Below are 27,024 nucleotides of genomic sequence, written 5' to 3'. Positions count from 1 at the left end.
AAATGTCTTATTGTTTTTGTAACAAGAGACTAAAATACATTTCTCCCACTTTGCTCTTCTTAGATTCAGGGTTCTGTGCCATAAGATCGTCAACCACAACATCTTCACAAACCTCATCCTCTTCTTCATCCTGCTCAGCAGCATCAGTCTGGCAGCAGAGGACCCAGTCAAGAACGACTCCTTCAGAAACCAGGTAACACACACAATTAAAAAAAAAAAAAAAAAAAAACATGTAAATGTACATTAAGGCACAGACATTAGCAAAGATTGTATTCATCATTAGTTGCCCACACGCATTCATTCTGTACTAAATGGATTATAGCCGACAGCAACATATAAAGGAACCAAAGCTTATTGTGACCGGCCTGATACACTTAATGAGATCTCTTCTGTAGTACTGTAACTGTGATTAACGTAATAGTAAGAAGATGTGAAACGCTTGTTAAGCTTTGTTTTGTCTTTTGACCTTTTTTTTTTCTTACCAGGCTTGCAACTTGACATTATTTGTACTGTACATACAGCATAGAAATATTATTAAAATTTATATCCTTAAGATATTTTGCTAAGCTGCATTTAACCAAGAAAGTGTATTAATAAGAGACAATTTGCAAGCCAACAACAGAGACTATATATTCAGCCTTAAAGGGATAGCTCGAATTCTTTGAAGTGGAGTTGTATGAGGTGCTTATCCATAGTCAGTGGATGTCAGTTGGCATGTCCCCAGTTTGGAGAAGCAGGCAGGAGTGTACTGCTGTGGATGGGGGGCAGCATCAAAATGTATTTAAGCCACCTAGAAAACCACTTTAAAACATCAGTATCAGTTTAAGGGCATAAGCCGAACAGTGGGTCCGCTCTTTACCTTGTCTGGTGGCAAGGTAAAGCGGTGAAAATACTTAAAGGGCCAGTGTGTAATATTTGGCATGGTTTATTGTCAATCTGAATCTGAATCTGAATATTCTACCCATTAATATGTTTATATAAGTGTATAATCGCTATAAAATAAAATTTGTTTGGTTTTCGTAGCCTTATAATTATGCTTTTATATATATATATATAGCAAGGGCCTTGCTTTAGAGAGATCGCCATCTTGCGCCGCCATGTATGTACGGCAGACCGAGTGGACAATCCAGCCAGCCAGAGAATGCGTTTCGTGTGTATAAATGAACCAACGAAGACAGCGGAAGGAAAGAAGAAGGAGGAGGAAACAGCAGAGTGTTAGTAGTTCGTCAATAGAGAGTAGTGAAAAGTTTTTTTAGTTATAAAGTTTGTGAATGGACCACACTTACCACGCAACAGGAGAGAATGAACCCAAACTGTCATCTGCGAGGAAAAGAAGACGCAACTTCACTCCTTGTGATGCACTCTCTGCGGCGCTTTTCCTCCTGATGATATATCTCCCCAACAATGGCAGCAGTAGCACCAAATCCCATTCTGTGCATTCAGCCTCTCTTCTCACCCGCTCAGCATCAGACACATGGAGTTCCTCATCTGTATGCTCCGGGTCAAACAGGTATGGCTCTGGGTCTGTGTCCGCTACAAGAAACTCCTCAAAATCGCGTTCAAAGTCGTCCATTACAGCTACTATAGTCCGGAGATATTGCTAGGCTAAATAAACAGCTGAGCACTGTTTACCGGCTACGCTGTCAGTCAGTGTGCGGGCTGGAGATTGGCGGAGCAGAGAGGGGAGGGGGGTCCCCACTTAGTATCGTAAACGAGTATGTGTGTAAAGTTAGAAGTGTGTCTGTTACGCCAGAAGAGTCAGAGTTTGGGACGGAGTGGTGTGTTACCGGAGTTTCTGGAGTGCTCAAATAAACTGGCCTTTTTTCCAAACGCTCCTCTGGTCTCCTGCTCGTGAGGGATTCATTACAATATCGTAACATGGTTTAGATTTCTAAATAAACATTCACTTCGTCGCTAGAAAGACCTACTCCTGAAAAACTCGTGCGCAAGGCTTTTTGTCCCTACGAGGCCACCGTCATTTACCCGATGGGAGGGGTGAGCGAGTGAGCCCTGCAATCTAGAATTTGACCACTGATGTCACTGTTTCCAATGGTTTTCAACCCATTATACACACTGGCCCCTTAAGTTATATGGTACACCTAAATTAATATTGATTTTTTTTTTTTTTGGTGACTAAACCATTTTGCCGCTGCCCCTGTCAACAGCAGTACATTGCTTAGCAGTGCTTGTGCCTTCTTCTCCAAACTGGGGACGTGCTGACCACCATGTACTATATATAAGACACTGACCTTTGATAAGTACCTCATACAACCCCACTTCAAAAAATCCAAACTATCCCTTTCAGCCAAACTCTAAAACCCCAGAACACACTAATTGTGTAAATGGAGAATGTATCTGTGCTGTTGTTGTATACATGATTAGAGCATCATCATGTTGTTTATACGATAATGTTCAGTGTTTGTGGGTGTAATTTGTGAGCTATAGTCTAATGTAAAGACTGAGCTCTGTGTGTGCTGTATCTATTTTTGTACATTGTTTATTTTCTCAGTGAGCAAGACAAATCCCCTGGGGGCTAATAAAGATCTGTATTATTGTATTCTCCTGAGCTATGGTATAGGCTGCTGTATATTAGCCTACCTCAATTAACCTTTGTCTGAAGCCCTAATGAAATAATACATCCTGTTTTCCAGATTCCGCTCTCTTTTCAAAGTCTATTTTAGTCCAATCGGAATTCATTATCCTTAGACCTGAACCTCAGCATTATTATTTCAGTATGTTGTGAAGTCATTCAGGACGTTGGTATGCTACAGTTGACCATAAGTTCAGCCTTAACCCCTGAGGAATTGCACTTCCTCCTGTTTCTCTCCTTAATTTAACAGTGAAACAATCTTTGGAAGCCGGCCTATAAAGAGTTATGTTTACTGTTGGACCCTAAAAAGTGACAAGAATGCCAAGCCGGTTTTCATTGAGTTTGGTTTTGAAGATTACTGAATTCATTTAGCCTCCTACTTGTTGTACAGCCTTGGTTCAGTCACAATTTGTCATAGTTTACTGTAATGGCAAATACAACTATTGCCCCTGTTTCACACTCAATCAGAAAGCCATAGATTATTGTTTTCAGTTCCAGGAATGCTATTGTGTAGTGTACATCCGAATGGCAGTATTATTAAGATGAAATCAGTGATTCTCTTTGTTGTTCCTTTTCAGATCCTGGGCTATGCAGACCATGTCTTTACTGGACTCTTCACCATAGAGATCATTCTTAAGGTAGTATGCTATGTTATGGGCCATATAATGTCAGGAACAGTGGTTCCAGCTGAAAAACTCAAACTCAGAGTTTGAAAATAAAATGTCTTTACTCAGAGGCAGAGTTCAGTACACAGGTAAGCAGTCTAAAAAGCAGGCAGAAGTATTCATAAATGCAAAGAAAAAATCTGTGTAAAGAAACCGAAGAGTGGTCGGATAAACACTGTGGAAACACGAGGACTTGCAGCTGGAATGCTTTTGCAACAGAGAAGTCAAACTGGCACAGACAAAAGGGGAGCACACACACTAGATACACCAGGGAGGAAGGTGATAACGAGGGACTGGAGACAGCAGGGCTGATGAGGAGCAGGTGAAACACATCAGGGCGGGGCAGACAATCACACTGGTGGGGAAAACACACAAAGGCAGGACGTAAAATCAGACATGACACAGAAGTGGGAGTGTTGCAGAATAAAACAAGAAACACGACTAACTGAATAAATGCAACACAGAAAAACCCAAAAGCTAGGAAACAAATAATAGTATGTGAAAACAGAGACAGATTACCTATGAAACAAACTAAAAAGATATACAGCCAAACTGTATTAAAAAGTCTGAAGGCCTCTGAACACAAAGCAGAACTAATCTGTAAGTGCTACAGTATTCAGTTCCAGTCTTTTAAAACCACATACAATAACATGTAGGACAGCAATAGAGACCAATGCTGGTATTTGGCTGTTCTACTGACAAACGAATAGGTGCTTTCAGACCAAAGGAACTTTTTCACAGTTCTAAGAACTCCTCTTTTTATTGTGTCCACACTGCAACAACTAGGAATGATCATAGTTTTTAGAACCCCGTTTTGAGGGACTTTATTACTTCTATTTAAGAGTAGGTACTCTCACAGCACAAGAAGAACCTTGAGGGACTTATGCATACATTGGCTAGTTGAACACACAAGCTAATGCAGTACCACTAGCTGTGTAAACAACAGATAAAAGACAGCACAAACAACAGCAGTGTGGTCCATGCTTACTCAGTGTATATGTGACGGGGGGAAATTTGACATTTTGACTTGTCAAAGCGAAACATTCAGATCTTTGACAGCATGACATTGCCTGTTCCAACTGCTGGCCGGCTTGCATCACTTCAGCATTCCTACTGAAAATGCAAAGAAAGAAAAAGCCTTTGAAAGTATATAGTCCTCGGGGGGGGGGCTCCTAAGTGGGCAGTTCCTCTCAGGGAGTCCACAGAACCGTTTGATCCGAAAATGTCTTGGTTTGTGTTTGTTACATCCTGGTTGATGTGCTTGGGGATGCTTTGCTGCAGTATACAGGATTAACTCTTTAAGCAGTCCCTACAGGACGTTGCAATGTTGTGATGCACAGCAATTAACACAAATTCCACCAGTCCCATGAGTTCTGCACAACCTTGCTATTTTGTGCAGTCACAGCAACCTGACTGCAAATTTGATTTAAAATTGGGTGAATGTCATTTCACTGTGGAGCTGGGCTCAGTAAATTGATTCACACTGCCCCTCCTTGCCCTGCTTTCACGCTCTCTCTGTTTATCATGACACTACTGCTGCGGGAGAGCGAGCTCTGTGCCTGGGACAAAGTCACAAATACACACACACACACACACACAGTGACAGGGCTAACTGTTAGCATCACATGGCTAACCCTTAGTGTCATTGTCGGTGTGAGACAGTTTAACGGCTCGCTGTCAGATGTTAGCCACTGCTGCTGAGTTAACTCGTGCTAACCGGACGAGAGAGCAGGAGGAGAGCAGCTTACAGTGATGGTCCCTCAGTGCTGCATCAAACAGCAGCAAAAGCTGATCAGTGCCAATGCTGCCCCCGTCTCACTCACCCCCTCTACCATCACGGATATATTCAAATTCTGTGGGAAACACTGAACGCTCATTATGAAAAGGCTCTAAATACGAGACAGCATTGCAACTATTTTGTTATTTTATTTAAAGGTAAGGCGGTCAGTATGACTGCCCTATGCATGCCTCATCACGCGTGCTACCCCTGAACACTGCTAAGCTGTGATTTGATCCTTCTTTAGTTGACTCTCAAATATGATCTTTGACCCCTACAGATGACAGCCTATGGGGCCTTCCTCCATAAAGGTTCATTCTGTAGAAACTATTTCAATATTCTGGACCTGGTGGTGGTCAGTGTGTCCCTCATCTCCTCTGGAATACAGTGAGTGAACTATAATGTTTCCTGATGCATGTTTTATACTGTTGTCTCATTTTAATCATTCACTGCTTAAGCATTTTAATCAGAATTTTGTGCACTGATACTACCGATTTGGCAGTAATTCCAAGCAACATCATCAAACATACATTTGTGTCATTACATGTTAAAAAGCCTGGATTAGTCAGCCAGATAATGACACGTGCATGAGGCTTGTCCAGTCAGGAATACACAAATCAAGCCGTAAAGAGGCTAAATGGGAAAAACGTTTCTTTTGTTTGTAGATTGCTCCATGCTTCACACTTCTCTCTGTTCGCTAACAACTTTACACTTCATTACTCCCAATCCTTTTCTGTCTTTGTGTTGTATATTAAATATGTTCTCTGCTTCTTGTAGCAAATAACTCCTTGAAATGCTGTGATATTTCTGATGTTTAATATGCTATGCTACACTCTCTGTCTCTAATGCTTAATAGACTAGACTTCTCGACGTAAGTCCATATTAGTCCGCATTAGTAACCCCCTTAGCAGACCTTCACCTTAACTGTGTAAAACTGTCACTCTTTTAATTTGGTATTTCTACGGTCTTGGAGAGTTTTAGTTGAAGCTGCCGACAAAGAAAAAAAACTGTATTGATGATAAATGGGTCATTTGCTATTATGAACTCATAATATGCTTTGAAATTTCATGCATACCAAAATGCCTCTTTACAGGCATCAGCGTAATTTCTTCTGAACCATAGATTGTTTTTTTTTTTTACAAGGGGGACCCCTGGGTCCTGTAATACTTAAGTCACCTGTCACATCCAGCAATTGTTAATATATTTGTTTATCTATTCCTTGACATATATTTGGGGGCAGCCCAAACTCAGTTCTCATATTTGTGGATCAGCTGAACTCTCCTGGGCTCTAGAAATGACACCTCAAAGCTAAACCTCGGTGGTTTTTGCCCGTTAAAAGTAGTGAGTGTGTGGGATTTTTTCTTGAATATATCACAGCCAAATTATTTGTGACGGTGCTGCATTTAGTCATATTTATAAAATGCTTTTTACTACAGTCTTATTATTTGCTGTACATTTCCTTCTCTACTGGTTTGCTATTATTACTACGTAATATTGAAGTATGTCTCTGAGGGTATGCTGTAAATATACATATCTCCTGCCATGTTTCCATTTAAGTATCTTTGCATATTGAAGTAAAGCTGTAGAAAAGCAGAATGGAAATGGCAAAAGTTTTAGAGAGGTTTATAAAGTCAGTATGGAATTGAAAACCAGAAGATATCAGATTTAGTCTCCTAAAATTGTGTGCAGACAGCATTAACGTGGCTAATTTTACTTCCAGTGGTGGAATTAACTAAGTGTAATTTGCTTAAGTACTGTACTATTTTGTGGTATTGTTACTTTACTCGACTATTTCCTTCTACTCCACTGCATCTCAGAGGTAAATATTGTAGTTTTGACCGCACTACATTTGCCTGAGAACTTAACACATGTTCCAGGTTCGAGTTTTTCATCCCCTTCCTGTCCCGTGAAAACCACATCTCTCCAGATGTGTTGTTTTTGTGTGTTAGTGATAAACTGAAGGATGAAATGTTCCTTTATGAGTTGAAAATTCTCCTATGCTTTAGGCTAAATAAAGTCTATAAAAACCCTGTTGGAAAATGCATCTCACAAAGCTAAAAACAGGGGTGCTTCACTCACACTTTGAAAAGTTGATTTTTTAGAGAGATGTGTTTCTCACAGGACAGTGATACTACAAGCATAGGATGTTCTCATAGAATATGATGCACTGTCGTAGATTAAACAACCAAACAGTATATAAAGGAGTTAAAATTAGCATAAATATCTACAGCAGTAAAATGAAACATACACATATATGTAGCAGTAATATTAATCCAAAAACATCATATATAATAGTAAAACACTGACAGGGAACATTTCACTGCACAGTGAGCACTTTTATTATCAGTACATTTTGCTGATAAAACTTCCATACTTTTACTTAGGTAAGATTTTGAATGCAGGACTTTACTTGTAGGGAAGTATTTTCACAGTAGGCTATTAGTACTTTTACTTAAGGGGGAACTTTTTCAACATGGACCCTATTTTCACATGTTTTTGTGACTAAGTGACAGATGGAGACGACAACTGTTGAAACTGGTCCAGTATTGAGAAAGCACTGCAGCAAGCAGCGGCAAAACAGACTGTAGTGTGACCACTTGGGTTTGCCCTGTCATGTTACGTCCATTAAAAGTGTTTGTTTTTGCCACTAGCAGACTTACAGACACAGGCAAATGTAATGTTTGTCAGTAAATTTGCTTGTTACAGTATGTTTTGTGTCCAAGTTTCGCTAACGAGAAGTCACATTTTGAGATTTTTTTTACATTGTTGAAATCAGCTAAATATTCAACCATGAAATTGAAAATCTTCTAGGACTCCTCCACTCGTTTTCTCACTGAAACAATTCGCCTCGTAAGATTTCAGAATGCGACTTCTTGTCAGCAGGACTTGACATATAACAGACCGGAAAAAATTAAAGGTACAGAATAATGTTCAATTTCTCTGTAGGATCATTTCAGTAATGTTGTAAGATGCTCATAATAAGAAGCTGAGCCTATTTGTGGCAAAGCAAGTACATTAAATTAACATAAATTGAAGGTGCACACCTGCGACACATGGTTACATTATAGCCTGTTTCACCGCTGCTGGCTACAGCACTCTTGCTCAACACTTAACCTGTTTCAGAAACAGTTCCCACGATTCATGGTTCAGGTTGAAAAATACCAGCATCTCCCTTGAAGTAAAGGCTCTGGATACTTCTTCCACCACAGATTACTTCACATGAAAGAACTATCGCAATATGGCCGATATGATACAATCTAACAGCTAGTTAGAATCAGGTGATCTACAAAATAGCATTTACCAGGTTAATCTTTCCCCCCCAACAAAAGCACAGTTGTGTTTGTTTTTGCTACGATTAAAAAGTTCTGTTTAAAATTCAGTTGCCGTTTGTATGGATTACTAGAAGTTACCATCACAGCTGGTTTGACTGTGATATGTTGCCGATGAAATCCCACTGCACGTGAACTACCTTTAACTACCTTTAAACTTTACCTTCCTGTGTAAAATGTTGCACAACGGGTCTTTTCTTTACTTTCTGTTGAAGAGTCGGCAAAGAGTAATGTCACTCCCTTAAATCACTCCTTTAACCATCCAAAAATTCACTCCCTTCAAAGGATACATTGACATTTTGAAAAGTACTTTTACCCTCTACCTTTGTGACACTATGGGAAAAAGTTTTAGTATCCATTCTTCAGTTAACTGAATAGCTGGCTTATTAGCTTTTTACACTGAAATTAAAGTGAAAAAATGTTGGCAAGCTACATTATTAGCATGTTTGACATCCAATAGTAATAATTACACTTGGGAGGCCAGGTTCAGATTACAGAAGGACCAATGTTAAAGCTTTTTCCCAACATTTATTGTAAAATTGGAAATGTCAAGGTATTCATTTGATCCTTTTGGTTAGTATATTAGAACTTTTTCCTTTTCCTTTAAAAGGTCACAGTGTCTGACCTTTGGCTTGACCTGACACTCTCTTACAGCACAATAACCCTCTGTTTGCCTGTAAATGTCTGTCTGTGTCTTTGTGTTGGTCTGTCTGTGTTGTACTTGTGCGTGTTCATCCGTGTATCACATGTACTTACGTGTGTTGTGTTCCATAAACACTTTTACTGTATTATTCTTATTGTTGTAGACAGTTGATATTAAAAAGGGAAACCATGCTGTTCACTCCCTGTTTATAAAAACTGATCAGTAATGACAGTATATATGAGTTGTAGTCCCTGACACTCTCCAAAACCTTCTTGTGATGGATAATCAGTATAAGTTAATTAATTAATTTTATTTTGTTGCAACCTTTTAGCTAAATAAAAATAATATGCACGTAGTCCAATCCTCTGTTAAAAATCTGAGATATTATTTAGCATAGTGGTAAGGGTAGTTTTTCAGCAAACATTCTGTAAAGGTGGCATTTTATGTAAACATATTTTCTTGTCTTTGCCTACTTTAAAGGAAGACTTCCCTTCTCAAATGACCATTTGTACATCAATTACTTTCCCCATGTTACGCTGAATTCGTAAGGAAACCGTACATTTTTCACTTTTTTCGTTCTCGATGAATTGGAGTAGAAGGGGTCCGCTTTTATCGACAGCAAACCTAGATCAAAACATCTGTTCACAAACTCTCACACAACTCGTGCAGTATAATCCAAGTCTTCTTTTGCCAGTTGTATCCTCAGTACTTCCCAAACAGGTAGCTCTCTCCGATAGGGAACTAAACTAGAAGTGAAACTTGTTAATGCTCTTCAAGCCAGACTCCACTGACAAAAACACAAGCTGCTGGTCAACCCTGTCTCGACCAGTGAGTCTGTTCTTGTTACTGTGCATTCTCAGAATCCATCGGCTGTATTCGCCGTCTGACTTCTGGCAGATGGCGATACAGCCTCTCAGGGCAGAGCCAATTTTTTTGGCATTCCGGTTTGATTTGGGCGGAGGAGGCAAATTTCCGTTTCCGACTTCTGTTTATATATAAGTAAATATGTTGAACCATTGCGATGGATTCAGAGTTTGCAGTGACGTCAATTATGTTTGGCCTCGTTAGTTCATCGCACGGAGCGTTTAACCTGGCAACAACTGCAGCCGGCTCAAACGTGATTGATCAATATCACGTGGACTACAAACAGCGTAGCACCGGAAACCAGGGCTCTTCCGCAGGCAAGATCTCCGGGGTTTGCCTACAGACTCTACATTCACTGAATGTAGAGTCTGTGTATAGAGACTAGTTACTGTGTCACTTGGGTGTTTTTAGAGTTAGTTTCGTTCAGAATTAAGAATTTTCTTTGTTGGGCGCATGTGAGAAAAAGTTTTCTTCATGAATTCAACGCAACAAGTGGTGGTAAATGATATATGATACAAATGACCTGGGATGAAGTGTTCCTTTAAGCCAAATTTTACAGATCTTGAAAGAAAATCATGGCTTTTTTCAGTTGTTATATGTTTAAATGTTCTCAGGATTATTTTCTTTTTACTTCTTGTTGAGTTTCAGTTTTAGCTTCAGTTGCATAGTTTTCTTGTATCCAGATCATTTTAATTTCCTTAGCTTGTGTGTTGTCTCTACAGTTTCTTTAACTCATGCTTCAGTTTGTGTCAACAAACTGCTGTTCAAACACTGTGTGTTGTCTCCAACTTAGAAACACAGTATGCCTTAATAGTTAGTAGTTTAGTTTAATCATTGTGACTGGTTAGTAGTTTGATTTCATGTGTGTTTCAGGTCCAGTGCAATCAATGTGGTGAAGATCCTGAGAGTTCTGCGAGTGCTCAGACCACTGAGGGCCATCAACAGAGCCAAAGGACTAAAGGTTAGAACGCTCACACACACATAAAACACACATACTCTCTTTTTAATAAAAAAGACACACTCTTATATTCACTTTCATTTTTGGTGTGTTTTCCAGCACGTAGTGCAGTGCGTGTTTGTGGCCATCAGGACCATCGGCAACATTGTCATCGTCACCACGTTGCTCCAGTTCATGTTCGCCTGTATTGGAGTACAACTTTTTAAGGTAAAGAGGAAAAGGAGGGAACCAAGAAGGAGTGGCCTCATCAGTTATAATGTTGTAATTATTTTCATCACTGATTACTAAATGCAGGGGCGTCATGCAACCCCAAAATGTGAGGGGGCACAGTGGATTGGGTTCGTGCGCTATGCGCGCACACGAAATTTTTTGGGGGATGCCCTCAAATCACTTATTTTGGGCCCCTGCTGCACAACGCCTTGAGGTTGGATAGGGCCCAAACTCAAAGCCGACCCCCCCGTCCAGACACACACACACACACATACACACACACACGCATCTACACCTTGTCATGTAAACTATTTTGTGTAAGGAGGAAAGGAGTTTTTCTCAAACAAACCCTAGCAGCTAGGAAAATATTGCAAACATAGCTAAGCTTATTGTATTGCATAAAATATTTGGCTACACACTAACGTTAATACACACAAACGTGAACCCAGGCCGGTTCCCACTACTGACAGCAAAACGCAACGTGACGTAGATAATGATAGCCAATGTTATTGGCAACGGCATGCCAAGGCAATAAAAAAGGACACAATCATACACACTCACCCATCTTGTTAGGCGGCCTAACGTTGAAACACAGATACACCAAAATAAATCCCGTCCCAAGTTTTTCTGATACTTCCATGGATACTCCCTAGGCTATTAGTCAGGCAAACGTTACAGTCCAGACATTATAGGCTAACGTTAACCCTTAGGTTAGATCGCCGTCATCGCCGGGGGGTATAGTCGTACTCTTTCGCATCTATTTCCGGAATGGAAAATAAGAGCAACGTAATTCTTTTTTTAATGAAAGCAGGACACTTCAGCCTTTACATCGATCCCATCGGTGTGTTTATAGCTTACCTGGAAGCCTAGATGTCAAGCCGGTAAGATCGGCTGTCCAATGGGAGACCCGGGTGGCTAAAATCCAATGGGAAAGCTGTGAGCGGTCACATGATCGGCCAAAGATCGTTTATTATCAAGATGGTTGCTCTGTTGCCGTGTGTGATCACTACTAACAGGAAATCTCCCCTAAATCCTAATAAATAATGCGTAAATTACCATTTATGCATTTTATGCAAGTTACGGCCACTAAATGGGCCTGAGATGAAGGAGATTATTTAGAATACATTTCACTCAATATGACCACTGATCATAGCTAGATGGTAAAATAATAAGTAAGGTAAAGTAAGTAAAATAAAATTGGTTGGAAAAAAAAAAAATCATCCCTCAAATCTGAGGGGGCACGTGCCCCCTCGGTTTCTATTGACGTGATGCGTCTGACTAAATGTCTTTGTTTTTCCATCAGGGCAAGTTCTTCTTCTGTACCGACAGCTCTAAACAAACTCAGGCAGAGTGCAGGTAAGCGATCCCTCCTTGTTGAACTCTCTCTTATAGCACAACTACAAGATAAAGCGTCAATATGTTTGTGTGTATTTGTATTCACAGGGGTTCCTACATCATGTACAAGGATGGTGATGTGGGGAAGCCTGCAAGAGCCCCGAGAGTTTGGGAAAACAGTGACTTTAACTTTGACGATGTCCTGCAAGGCATGATGGCTCTGTTCGCTGTGTCTACCTTTGAGGGCTGGCCAGGGTATGTGTCTACATACAAACACAATGCACATGTATATTGATTTGCACGCTGTATGTACATTGTGTGCTGGCTTTTTCAGGTTTTGCTGGTATCCTTATCATTTCTGCTAATTGAACCTTTGTACTGGAGTAATCTATGGTTATACCTCGAGAGGACTTTGAAAGACTTTTTTAAGACTGAAGTCTGACACCATCTCACTTCTAAAGACAATGTGAGGTTTTGGTCAAACATTACAAGATACTGCAAAGACTGGGGATCTAGATTCCTTTTTAGATTTTTTCCCATCCTGCCTCTGGTGGAAAATATTATGCCAAACTCCCTTTAAGAAATATGACGTATTAACAATTCCTTACATGTCTGCAAAAACAAGTAACTCTGGGAACACAAGATAAAAGGCATCATATGTCGACACTGTTCTTCAGTAGCTACTTTGCATCTGACGTCATACATCGGTGCGCTGTCCAGATGGTGGGTAGGCAGCTGGAGGCAAAGTGTATCAACACTGCACAGATGCCTATGATTGCCTATGATTTGTGTTGTTTACGGCTGATCACATTGGTAAAAAATAAGGGCCACTTTAAGTTCTGAAAATAGTAGAACGTTTAACAAAACTCACTGAGAAATAGCTGCAGATGTGAATCAAAAACTTCGGTCTTCAGTCTGGAGGGGTGGAGTCAACTAATGTCAAATGTTAACATTAAAGCGCTGTGTACACATGCCTCGAGCTGGATGCAAGTACAATGTGCTGTGACAACTTCTCTGTGTTTTTTAGCCGCAACCCAGTGTTTCACCTGACCTCTTAGAATGGTTGAAGTAGCAGGTAGAAAATAGTAGCTAAAGTTAGCTAACGTTAGCTAAAGTTAGCTAACGTTAGCCTGACAGTGGTGCATCCATGTACAGAAGTAAAATATAAAGACAGGTATACTTTAACACATTTACTCCTTGACTCCTGTACACGTTCATCAGCTCACGGTGTAACCTTAGTATCGTAAGGAGATCTGGAGGATGAGGGAATTTGTAACGACGATCATGTTCACACCAGGCAAGTTAGTCAAGCTGTGGGAAAAATCATTTTTCTTTGTTTTGTACAGATCACATCCAACACGAGTTTCAATTTTCTGACAGTACGTACTCCCTGCAGGCTCACCCAACCCCTATATGTGGTCACTTTCATCTATATCCAATTCACGCAGTATATGGATTTATCACTTCCTGTCCTCCAATCGAAATTTCACGCAAGATAATAGTCATGTGATTTCAGACAAGCTGGTGAATCCTTAAAGATAAACTGTATTTGCGTACAAACTTTACATTTTAGATTTTGTAGCCTCAACTTGCTACCAGCCTCCATTGGTTAGCCACACTATTTTAGTGAGAGGAGATAGTGGAAATAAGAGGCGAATTGTTGAAAAAAAATCTGATTTCTCATTAAAATAAGTGCTGGTTCGTGGATCAGCTATATGCCAATTAAACATCGACCCTTGTTCAATCCACGACTCCGCCAGTTCCTCCTCCTTTTCCACAATACAAGAGAACAAAAACTTGTCACATTCATGCACTTCAGGAACTCCCCTCCATGTTGACTGTCTATGCGGTTTGCTGCTTCTTGTTTGTTGCTGGAGAGAGCACAGCTATTGGTCGTTGACAGTGTTCATATCATTAAACTATTTGCATGAGCCACGACTAAAAAATTACGACAGTAGGAAACGTTTGATTTTACTGGAGCATCAAGATAAGAAAAAGACTGACTTAATACAGCTCAACCACCTTACACCAAACCATTGAGATCACTGGAGCACAGCCCCAACTCCCATGATTTTTTTTCCGTCATTTGAAATTTGTCTGTGATAGTGAATTTGCTTAAAAAGCCTGCTTAAGCCTGTCCCACAATCTCCTCCTCCCTCCTTTCCTTCAGTGAATCATCCCTCCTCTCCTGCCCTCCCTCAGGTTACTGTACCGCGCCATAGACTCTCACGCTGAGGACGTCGGGCCCGTCTACAACTACCGCGTGGTCATCTCCATCTTCTTCATCATCTACATCATCATCATTGCCTTCTTCATGATGAACATCTTCGTCGGTTTCGTCATCGTCACATTCCAGGAGCAAGGAGAGCAAGAATATAAGAACTGTGAGCTGGACAAGAACCAGGTGCGCTCTGTGGCTGTTTTATGCCTTTATGTGTGTGTAACAGTTATATTGCTTTTGTGTAGCAGCAAGATAGATGTAAAGTGGAAGATGTGAAGTGGGAAAGTCATTTTTTTCATTTGGGAGGCACAAGGGAGAGGGAATGGAGGCCAGGCAGTGGGGGTGAGAGAATCTTGAGAGGCTGAACATGAGTTTTAGTGGCTGAACTACTTGAGGAGAGCAGCCAGGAGGGAGCTGCAGCAGTTCAGACAGAAGATGGGACTAAAGCTTAAAGAAGGAGCCAGGCGAAAGTCCCTGCAGCTGTATTTTCTGTGATGCACAGAGAGGATGGGAGAGTAGTCTGGGGTGGAAAAGGCTTTTTTTAGACTGCCAAAAGACAATTCTACAGCTTTTCCTCCATGATGGTCTGAGTACAAAGAGACACAGTGATGAGGAGTTGGGGAACTACATCACCAGACAAAAGTCAAAGGCAAATGTTTGTTCATGCTCACATGTTTGTGTGTGTGCGTCACAGCGTCAGTGTGTGGAGTATGCTTTGAAGGCACGTCCGTTGCGTCGCTACATCCCCAAGAACCCCTACCAGTACAAGGTGTGGTATGTGGTCAACTCCACCTACTTTGAGTACCTGATGTTCACACTCATCCTTCTCAACACCATCTGTCTGGCCATGCAGGTGAGTCTCACACACTCAGACGCAGATACAACTACACAGTCATAAATTTTAAGAAATGTGACAGTTGGGGCTTTAGACAGCGTCCTTAAGATCCCCTGTCTGTGTGGACAATAATGAGTCGTCTATGTGTCTTTGCAGCATCATGGACAGACCAAAGGTTTCAATGATGCCATGAACATCCTCAACATGCTCTTCACTGGACTCTTCACTGTAGAGATGATCCTTAAACTGATCGCCTTCAAACCCAGGGTAGGTCCACCTCTCTCACATTCTAATACAGCAGAGTACAGTAGAGTAGAGCAGCATAGGAAATGGTATCTTCTGCTAAGTAATGCTAATTACTTAAAACCAATGAATACAATAGTCAAATGCTGATGCTGATGCTGAACTGTATATCCCTAATCCCTATTTAATTTCCTCCAGATGATAATCACCATATCATGGATTTAAACCTGATGAGTGGACAGCATCATGTGGTTTTTAATCTCACTGCTCCCCTGTTGCCCTGCTGTTATTGCTATGTAGCTGTGTCGGTTTATTGGTCCAGTCTTTGAACTTCCTGGTGCATCAGCTATTTAAACAGTAACAGATGGGAATGCTTCCCTCTGTTACAGCAGGGTCCGTGGAAAATCCTTGAACACAATCAATAGCCAAAGAATAGTTGAAAGGGAACCTATTGTGCTCATTTTCAGGTTCATACTTAGATTTGTGGTTTCCACTAGCACATGTTTAAATGCTTTAACGGTCAAAGAACACTGTATTTTCAGCACATTACTGTCTGTGCTGGAACACCTGTATTCACAATTGGTCTGAAACGCTCCGTTTTACACCTTTCTCTTTAAGCCCCCCTTTCGGGAAAAGAGCAGTCTGCTCTGATTGGTCAGTATTTTTGCATCTCCCGCATCTGTGCAGTCATTGCAGTTGAGGGAATGACTGTAACAGAGTAAAGCAGCACTTTCTACCGTACGAAATCACAAATAAAAGCTTCTAAAACCAAAATCTTCACAGTCATCTTCCAGAAGGAATGTGATTCGAAATCTGACAGAAATGAACAACACTGGCAACCAAGATTCCACGTTTCCCCGACGTTTGCACCTAGCTAAACACCTAGCAGTATTTGTCATGTAAACACTTGAAATACAACACAGTCTCACTCCCAACTTGTCAAATACTGATGCTTGGTCAATGGTCCTCGGCATCAGATATCGACGCATAGAGGCTCTTTAAGCAGCCCTATGAGATCCACCAAGCAGTGGCACTTTTTTGACACTATGAGCAACCGCTTCAGGATAAAGAATGAGTGTGTCCACAAATGGGCAGGTGGGAGTGGAAGTTGATGGACCTGGGAGACGGTAGTCATTGTGGTTAATTTAATAACATAGTATGCCAGTTTGCGTGGCTTACTGCGCTAGTGATATATATCACATATGTCACTTGACATTACATTATGTAAGTAACAAATGTACTTATTTTACACCAAACCATGATGGGGTTTTTTAAAACCTAACCACATACTTTTGTTGCCTAAACCTACAGCAGTAAACTATAAACAAAGATTTTTATCTACATTCTAAATTTTAAGAGACTCAATGCATTTAACAAGTGGAAACTGAACATTTCCTGTGAAAACTGAAGTTTATTTTGAAAAGACACTGTGCCTGTAACAAGCATTCATTGATATGCCATACCTGATGGTCCAAAACTGATGGAGGAGACTGTCATAGGTTGATGTACAGGGCCACTTACCAAGCAAAAGTTTGACAAGTTTGGAGTGAGAATGTGTTGTGCACTAACATGCCTGGAGCAGATGACCATATAAAGAAATTCATCATGAGCTGATGTCATCTTGGAGTATTCAGAATGGTCTGAAGCCTGATGCTTTTCCTCTCAGGGATTACTTTAACATACATTTACCTTGTTTTTCTTTTACATTTTAGCCACATATAATACGAACATCCGAACATATATATATGTATATGACAGAAAATAAGGAAAAGCATAATACGTTCCTTTTGAAATTTAATCTATCTTGTCTTTAGTGTTGCACAGTACAGGTTGTAAATCAATAGATGAGTGTTTCCAGTGACTTTTTACAGATGTTGAACCTAACAGGAGTGACACAAACACATAAAGCCTCTGTCCTCAAGCTCACTGGCTTCTTTAATACACTGAAGTGAGCTGGAGAAATATGGAGGTGAAATCATGCAGCATGTTGAGGGTAATTTTCTTTTTTTAGCCTTCCCTTTGAGCACCTAGCAACAGAACCAGTGTCCCTATTAAGCATATTAGAATCAGTACATTATTATGAAGTTTTAACTATCAATTCAATTTAACCCAGGTTTTAAAAAAAACACCTCTGTTTTAGTGTGCAAAGGAATTAAATTTACCTTTATGTATTTTATGTGTGAAGTTAATTGCTTAAAGTTATTTGTTGGAATTAATGAAAGTCATCCAAACAAATATCAGTATTTGGGAGCCAGGGTTTTCTAACTACTAATTAAAAACTTCATTTGTTTTTTCCAGATAGCTTTAAAATCCAAATCATGTCCCACAAAATGTGTCCTTTTATTAAGACGGATGATCTCGTAATAACTTTTTTGAAAATAATTATCTACTTGGACCATTTAGTCTGAGTAACATAAAGCATGCCGTGTGGTATTTTCAGGCACAGACGCCTCCAGTTGGAATTAAGCCCTAACTGTGCAGGACTGTTTTTAAGGCTTGGGAATTGGCTTCATGCTGCGCTGCGTTAGGAATATAATGTTATGTAATGTTTACCTCAAGTTAGGCTAATTTAAACTGCCAGATTTTTTAAAGCAGTTTGCAACTTTGTGAAACCTCAAGAATATATACAAAACTGTTTTCTTTCTAATGAATTTATTCCATATATGAAGTGCAGCATGACGACATGCTCCCGAGCCATATTGTAACTTGAATGTTCCTACTCTTCTGGCACACACAGAGGACCAGCTCACTAACACTTTTACTCCGCAGGTATTACAGTCATCAACACACACGTGGAATCAGCTCCAGTAACATTTCCTCTGTGGGGAAGACGTTTGCTAATGCCTTTTAACTTTTGAACAGGTTTCATCGTCTTTGCCTTCGTCCTGTTTTTTTTTTTTTTGTTTGTTTGTTTGTGTGTTACTGTGTTGTATATTTCTGAACGTCTGAGCACATTGTTGAATTTTACTGTTTTGAAACTGATGTGTGTCTACGTTAACTTACATCGCCCCATACGTCAGCTTTAAGATACTAATGCTGAGATTTGTTAATGTTTAACCCTGGTTTAACATTAATATTCCTACACCTCTAATCAGCATCAATAAAACCACTATAGAGTCAGAGGACTCCTGGTAATATTTGCTTAACCTTTTATGATGATACCTCCACTGCCGATGACAGATGATGAAGCTTAAAATAGATCAGTGAGATTGATCTTCTCTCAGCCTCTATCTGTATTTGTCAGTTTGATGCAAACAGTTTGGAAGTAATTTCTGTAGATGTGCTACAGTATATAGTGAGAGTAAAATATGACTTCCAAAAAGATAAGATATAGAGGCCAAGGATGGGTATCTTTAAAGACAAAATGTATTACTATCACTTTGATACTGACTCCTTAACTTTACTTTTTCAAATTGTATTCAATTATATGAAATCCATTTAAACAAAGAGAAAATTACATGACACAAATCTGACATTTTTCAGGGTCTTGGCTGTTGATGTTGAAATCTCACCTGGAGTCAGTTTTCCAATATGACACGACCCACCAGCCGTCCTCTTTACCTCGCAACAGCCTCAGGGCTCTGAGCGGCTGGGCATTTTACTGCACGTTTACCCAACCACCAAGGTGGCTGCGGTCTATTCCTCCTCTTGCAATCAAACACAGAGCAACTTTCTGCTCTTTAATTTATATCGTACGTTCAGTGTCCAACTCAGAATTGCAGGAATAAATACATCAATTGTTATTTGTTGCACCACACTCTCGGAGAGCAACGCGTATTCTGGGCTCAGAGGGAGCAGCAGAATGATCAGGACGGTGAAAGTACAACTTACCTGACCACTCATTGCGCTGGGTCTAAAAATTTGCATTTACTCACCTCTGCAGCAGCTGCTCCTCTCATCTTTTGATACTTTCTGTCTGATCAGTTGTCCAACCCACGACTCAAACTCCACAAGTGCTTCTGAGGGGCAAAAAACATCCACCAGTGCTGCGTTCACAGACCCACAAATACCTCCAACTTCAGAGAGGTGACAAAGAATGATTAAAAGCCCCCGCCCTTGTCGACTACCGCCACGCATAGATTGTAATTCTGTGGGAAACACTGAATTATATCAGTTATATCGGACTTTGAGGTACAATAAGAATATTCGACTATTTGCCCATTCATCCCATACAGAGTTTGAGAGTTTGAATTGGCCTTGGTGGAACGTTCAAGGGGACAGTGTTATTCTCAAAATACAGTGATCTGAAATGTGCAACGACGATATCAAACAAAACCCAGAGACTGTATCGTATTAAGTTTCCGTGAGCTGTAGAGTCACCATTTCTAAGCAGACGGCAAAAAAGAACAATGTTTCAGAGCCTGACCTGGCAAAGCCTCTCCTCCTCCTCGAAATTTGGAACCGAAAAACAAGGCAGTTTGAATACTCGATAGCACTGAAGCAATTTGGTCGGTACCATAAAAGTATCGAGGTTTGGTATCCAGCCCCAGTAAAGGCCTCACATCTCATTCTCCAGACAGTGATACTTCTTATTCCCCTGCTCCAGCCATCTTTAGATATACAACAACTAACAGATTTCCTTCGGTCTTGTAACACAACATTGGCACAAACATGGTTACATCATTAGCCTTCTTAGCCCACAGTGACAAAACATCTGAATGTGTTATGGGAAAACAATCCGCCTAAATGTGAATGAGATGTAATTTGCTTTACAGTATATGGAAATGTTTCTGAAAAGGCCATGTGCCAGGCCAGTTTCCAAATTACCCTTGTTAGATCTTGGCTGTCTCTCCGAGTTCAAGTCTACAAAAGCTGTGTCCCGACACCACAAAACAACGCAGCTCTCTCCGTTTACAGCACATATGATATATCTTTTATTTTTACCACTCTAAATGTTGGCCTTAAGCTATGTGGATGTTTTTCATAAATACTCCCTTTGTACCACTGCTGATGATGAATTGCCGTCAATAAGTTAAGCAAACAAAGTGGGCTTTTAGTGTAATCACTGCCACAGCATTGCTGAATCGCCCCAAGATGCAGGTGGAGGACTTAAATAACTGCCATCTAACACGCCATAACAGAGCAGGAGGTTCAGCTGCACTGGATGAACAGATACTGCAAAGGAAACAAAGTTGTGTCCTTTCATGTGTCGGTTCATCAGCTGATTTTTTTCCTCAGTGTACTGTACAACCTCATACCACCTTAATAGGGCTGCGAAGTGGCAGCAGATGTTGTTTTCCTTCTAACCTACCTTTCTTACCCTCCTCCTCCTCCTCCTCCGTCTCCTCTTGCTCACCTCATCCTGTGTAGGGGTACTTTAGTGATCCCTGGAATGTGTTTGATTTCCTCATCGTAATTGGCAGCATAATAGACGTCATTCTCAGTGAGATCAACGTAAGTACGATGCCCACTCTCACTCTCCTTGTCGCTCCCTCTTCCTCTCTGTCTTGTGCCCTCTTGCTTTTTCTGAATCTTTCATTTCCTGCCACTCTCCTCTCCTCCGTGGCTCCTCTGTGTTGTGCTGTCTCTTCTCTTCGTCTCTCCTCCTTCTCTCTCTTCCTCCTCTTTCTCTCCCTCCATCCTTAACTCCAAGATGGCCGCTGCTACTCAGGGGACCCCCCCAAGCAGAAGGGTTCCTGAGCAAGAACAAGCTTCTTCCTGGGTTTCTTAAAAAGCAGGCAGGGTTTAGCTTTGAACACAAAGGGGTTTCTGCCTTGCGTCCTCCTTCCTTGTTCCTCACAGTATCTCAGATGTTGTCGGGTTCTTGATTTTTTTTTTCTTTTTGTCAGACTGTGACATGTCCTCAGGTTTGATTCCCTCACTAACTGAACTAACTCACTGACCAATCGCAAACAGACTCACACATCATTTTTTAACTACAGCAACAGGGGCGTTTATTTTTGTTGTGATTTTGTTTCAATTTGTTCTTTACTGTTGTTCTTGTTGTTGACATTTTCCTCTCATGGACAAGCATGACCGATCGCCACTGCTCTTCCTCTGCTGTCCATTTCTTTCAGACTGCCCCTTCTTTTCTATTTTTTTGCCGTTAAATTTGGTTGATTCTTTCCCCTCTCTCCTCCTACTAAAAACTCCAGTGCTCATGTATATAATGTTTTTTATCTTATTTTTCTCCTCTCTCCTTTGATTTACCTTTTTTCCATTTTTTTAAATGTCTTATGTTCTGTCCTTTTCTTCTGTTGTTTTTCTGTTCTTTCCACCCCTACGCAGCATTATTTTGTTGATGCATGGAACACATTTGATGCCTTGATAGTTGTGGGTAGCATTGTTGACATAGCGATCACTGAGGTTAACGTAAGTAGTCCAACTCCCTCCCTCCCTTCCTGCCTGCCTGCTGTGCCATTCCCACACACACAAACAGACAGAGCGCCGATACCCATCTCGCATGCTTTCAAATGATTAGGAAACTTCAGCTGCACCGCATTTGAACTTAGCAGACGGCTGAATGACTCTGGCAGTGAAAACAGCCAGATGTAGTGCAATCGGAATGCAGCACAGTGTCCTGTGAGGGGTTTGTGTAATTTAAAATGTATGAAACTCTAAATTTTACAGTTTTGCTTTAAGACCTTTGACATCTAAATACTGTTTGTCTTTGTCAGTTTGATTTATAATTAATATGTTGGCTGTTGGGAAACAAACATCATTACTTTATCATATTATATTTCTTAGAATGTTATAAAATTGGAGGCTGCAAAAAAACTTGTTTCACAACCTGTACTTCCTTTCCATTCCTGCGCATTTATTATCAGCAGCGTAAAAAGGCTGCAGTTAAAACTCTGTCCTCTTAGTATTATTTTGTAAAGATTTCCTAACATTTGAAACTGCTTCAGATCGGTATTCCTGCCTCAGTCTGCTGAGCATCAATAGCATCAAAAACTATTGCATTTGCCAATAGAACCTATTGCATTGTCTCAGCACTTGGTTTGCTTTCACATTTATTTGACCTTTTATCATTGCCGCAGGGGAGAGTGTCCATTCCCCTGGCATGATGGACACTGTATAGCATGACAGATGTAAAGGTGGTATATCCAGGCCTGGTACTGTACGTATAATGTTTACAGTAAAGATCCACAATTATGCAAACAACAGATTTTCTGGACAGAAGAAGGAAACACAGATTCTCATTTCTGAACAATGCCATTTTGACCCGAGGGTCGTGAAACGCTCTCAATTCATAAATCATCAGGGAAACTTTAAATTCAAATGAGAAAAATACAAGTTGCAGTTGGGTTTTTTTTTTTTTTAATTTTATTTTTGTCCGACAGTAGTTATGTGCAGACATGGGGAACAATTTGATCCATAAATGGATTTACTCAGGACCCGTGAAATTTATGTAAATGTATGTATGAAATTCATTTATTATCGACGTGGAGGCCCTATGGTCAACAGTGGGGCTGAATAAGAATGAATATCCCAAACACAAGTCAAATGTTGAGTGTCTATCGTATTTACACTTCAGGGATAATTGGTGTTTTATTCATGTTATATTCAAAGTGCTCTTTGGCAGGAGAATAGGCTGAGAACCATGCAAAGTGCGGCTGGATACAACTCCTCTTAATTTAGCATTAGAAGAGGATAAGTTTTGCTGTGTGTGCTGATTTGCCAGAGAAGAAAATAATGTTGTATTATGATCGGACCGGCCAGAGAGCTGAATGTCACATGAAAAAAAAACAGTCTTTATACTTGGAAGGAGTTTTTTGTACGAGAGTCTATTACTTAATTCCATTTGATGCCTCGGCTTCTGTCTGCCAAAATTTGCATTTCTAGTAGCAAACATCCAGTGAAACTTCCTCAGGGGACTGAATGTAGCTCAAGTGGCAGCTTTGTAGGTGGAGGCTCCCTGTGAGTTCACACTTAATATTTGTTTAAGCTTATGAAGACACACATACCAGCTTTGCTTGGTGTCTGTGAAGCAATTAAAACATTTCATTTCTTCTAAATACTTAAGTGTTAAATGTAGGTTATTATATCGTAGTTTAATCAATGTTTGATCCTTTAAAGAATTAGTTTGACATTTCTGGAAATATGCTTAATTTCCAAGAGTAAGATGACAGGGTCAATATTTTACCTTTCGACAGAACCAGACGAGCTGCCTTCCCTGCTTTTCATCTTAAACTAAGATAAACCAGCAGATGTCTGGTTGCAGTTTGATATTTAGCATGCAGAGATGGGAGAAGGATCAGTCTTCTCATCTAACACCAGAACCACACCAAGCAGTGGCCATGCTATATCAGCGGAAAGCTGCGGCTACCACGCAGAGCTCAGTCAGCTATGGCTGTTTAATTATGCAACAAAGAGCAGACAAACTACAGATTGTGACAGTTTTTGCACTGAATTGTGGCCAAAAAATACCAGCAGCCAATCCGTAAACACAATCCTGTGACTTCTGTGACATTTTGACCTACTTCACAAAGAATTTCTTCCTGCCTTAAACACATGAACCTGTGCCTCCACACTAGGATTGGATGGTATCTATTTTTTTCTACGTTTATAACATCCTGGAATTTCAGCGGGGTAAATGGTATATGATGGTATTTGTGTTTCTCGACAGAAACAAAACTCCCCTGGGGCATCGGTAGCGTAGTGGATAGTGGATAGCCGGTGCCCCATGTACAGAGGCATCGCCTCGTTGCAGTGGCCGCGGGCTCGAATCCGGCTCGCGGCCCTTTGCTGCATGTCAGTTCCCACTCTCTCTCTGTCTCCCCATTTCACTCTGTCCTGTCAATAAAGGCAAAAAAGCCCATAAAAATAATCTTTAAAAAAAAAAGAAAGAAACAAAACTCCCCAAAACCATCTTGGTTAATCTTTCCATTGTTAAAAAAATCACTAGTTCTGGTTTGAACAAAATAAACCCTGAATTGGTCGGCTTTGTACTAGTCCTGTAACGTTATCCCTACTACTTGCAGTCGCCATCTGTCTCAGGTCAGCTGCCTGTTCCACCAGCAGAGACTGACCTCTGGTGGCGCTTGCTGTGCATTACATGCGGTACATCACCTCAATACAGCATCTCCCTGTCAGTTAAATAGAAAGAGAAGCCTCTGTATTTTTGACAGTATTAAATACCCTCAAGGTTTCTAAATACCCTGTATACCATAATATCTTGTTGGCCTGCTCTGCACTTTGCCACTGCTTGATAGGTTTTTGGTGTAACTCTTGGCAAGAAAGTAAATGCTGCCGGTTTCCCAAAACCAGTTCCTATTTTTTGGTCACAGTTTATGCTGTATCCCTATCCACATCCACTAATTTGATACACATGAAGATATTGACGTGAAGTCTGAGGTTATACTGAGCCATATATGTATCTAAGTTTTAACAGTTACATCAATTATAGATAGATTTCTACATTTTGTCTACATGGGAGTATAGGTTTGCCTGAAATGCTCTCGCATCCAGCTGCTGGTTTGAGGACACAAAGCAGAGAAAAGATATGCACACGTGTACACCGGTATGCTCCCCCGTGGTGGAATGCAGTGTGTTTCACCTCAGACAGCACTGGTCAGGCATACAAATAAGGTTAGTGTATCCCAGGGGTGCACGAGCTTGGCAGTTGTTTTCGGGCCTTTAGAAAGGGAATCTATTTGTCCCCATGAGAGGCCGACAGAGCTGCTCAAAAGCGACACTGAGTAATTTCAAAACTGCGCTTGGATATTTTTTTGTTTTATTCAGTTATTCCATCTAGTTATTACGGAAATCTGATGTCAGGGGCATCAGAAAGCATCATAAATGTCCTGATGTTTCTCTGCAGTCAGTGAATGTGTCTGATCTGAGCAAAGTATGCCTTCGTACATATAATGAGAGGAGTGTATAAATACATAAATATATACATATACACTTTTGAAAGGCTGACAGACTGAAAAAAAAAATCAATTTGAGATGAAATATTTACGTTGGGGACTGACAATGATAGCTACCTTTATACTGAGGTTCAACAGGCCAGAGATATACATCTTTGTCATCTATACAAGTCACTGATGTTGCACTTAACACTTTGGTTTGGTTTGCCTTTGATTTGGTTTGATTGATTTTGTTGATTGGTTTGCAGTTCTTTCTGAATGTGTCATTATTTTCCGCTCTCACCCCTAACCTAAAGGCATGCCCCAAGTCTTTTTTCTTCTTCTTCTTCTCTGGTGGTTTTTAATCATTTGGGTGATGCGATGCCCAAGCTACCTTTTCTATATTTTCATTTTTTAAGAAACCCTCCGCACTTCAATCCTGTGAGAACTCTTGACTGTTTTCGAACTGGGACCCTGTCACGGAGACATTTTAGATTTTAGCCTGCTACTGCATTTCATCAGCCACTAAAGCTCAAGTTGAATGCTTTTTAACGTACTGAGCAATGCAATTAGAAACTAATAGTAGCAAGCTTGCCAACAGCTACCTCTCTGCCATTGCATTCCTAAGTACACAGAGAAGTGCAGTAACAGGCCAGCTTTTAAAATGTTATCACTTTGCTTTTAGTAAATATTAAATGGCTAAAATCTCTCGTTTGAGTGCACCCACTTCGCTGCTCTGTCGGGTGCTTGTTGACTTAGATTAGCTGCACTTTTTTGTGGTCATCGAATTAGAATACTTACTTAATCCTGGGTCTCTAATTCTCCCCAGCAACCTGCGGGTGCTTCTTAAATCCTATATGGTTTCTTTTATGTTTCCTGTTTTGTTTTGTTTTGTTTTGAGTAGAAGTAGTGTGAACAGACTTGTAGTGGTTTGCTCTGAGCGGTGTCTTGCAGATGATGCCAGTATGGATTGCATCTATTTCTCTTTTTCTTTCTCTCTACTCGGAATGCCTCCTCTCCTCTTCTCCATCTGTCTTTCTCTTTCTGAGCTTTTTCAGTTCACTTAACTCTTCTTTTATGGATGTTTATCTCTTTCTCTGTCTTCTCTCTCATTGGTTTGCGGTGTTGCTTGCTCACCTGGAGTGCAAGCTGGGTAACATGGGTCTCTCATGCTTTTTATATACCCTAACATGTCAAAGAATTATCTGCTATATATTAGTGGCTATAAATTGAATTGAAATGCACTTTAATGTTGCAGTGTTGCACCTTAAAATATGTGAATTAAACATAAACAAAAAGGGGCATAAACCTCAAATTTGGGGTCAGAATGTTCTCAAGAAACCCATGTTACCTATTGAACTGACTGAACTGATGAAATCTTTGCTTGAAAACATGATGTGCAATGTGAGAAAACAGCTCAAGATATTTTAAATGAGCTCATAAATCTGATGAACTGCACCTACAGTAACTCACATCTGCACTGTAGTTCAGCCTGAAAGGACTACTGTGTATTTATTTATGTACAAATTGACTGTCTTTGTTTGGTTAAAATTACAACCCGAG

General features: G+C 40.4%; 1 protein-coding gene across 6 annotated transcripts in view; it reads left to right on the top strand.

Annotated features, from left to right (window-relative positions):
- The window catches only part of cacna1c (calcium channel, voltage-dependent, L type, alpha 1C subunit), a 300,165-nt gene that overhangs the window by 248,685 nt on the left and 24,456 nt on the right, over nt 1-27,024 (top strand). For 4 of the 6 annotated variants that reach the window (XM_078165240.1, XM_078165243.1, XM_078165241.1 and 1 more), the window contains 11 exons: nt 64-193; nt 3,169-3,228; nt 5,313-5,419; nt 10,742-10,829; nt 10,926-11,033; nt 12,340-12,392; nt 12,480-12,626; nt 14,574-14,775; nt 15,287-15,445; nt 15,584-15,694; nt 20,981-21,064. In XM_078165240.1, the coding sequence (XP_078021366.1) occupies nt 64-193; nt 3,169-3,228; nt 5,313-5,419; nt 10,742-10,829; nt 10,926-11,033; nt 12,340-12,392; nt 12,480-12,626; nt 14,574-14,775; nt 15,287-15,445; nt 15,584-15,694; nt 20,981-21,064 (1,249 nt within the window). Of the gene's footprint in view, nt 1-63; nt 194-3,168; nt 3,229-5,312; nt 5,420-10,741; nt 10,830-10,925; nt 11,034-12,339; nt 12,393-12,479; nt 12,627-14,573; nt 14,776-15,286; nt 15,446-15,583; nt 15,695-20,980; nt 21,065-21,898; nt 21,983-27,024 lie in introns of all 6 variants that reach the window. The other 2 variants (XM_078165244.1, XM_078165242.1) reach the window with 1 other exon arrangement.

This window comes from Epinephelus lanceolatus, chromosome 23 (assembly GCF_041903045.1).
Source record: "Epinephelus lanceolatus isolate andai-2023 chromosome 23, ASM4190304v1, whole genome shotgun sequence".
In the NCBI taxonomy this organism is placed as follows: Eukaryota; Metazoa; Chordata; class Actinopteri; order Perciformes; family Serranidae; genus Epinephelus; species Epinephelus lanceolatus.
The sequence above is the reverse complement of the archived record's forward strand: the minus strand, read 5'-3'. Positions and strand labels throughout refer to the sequence as shown.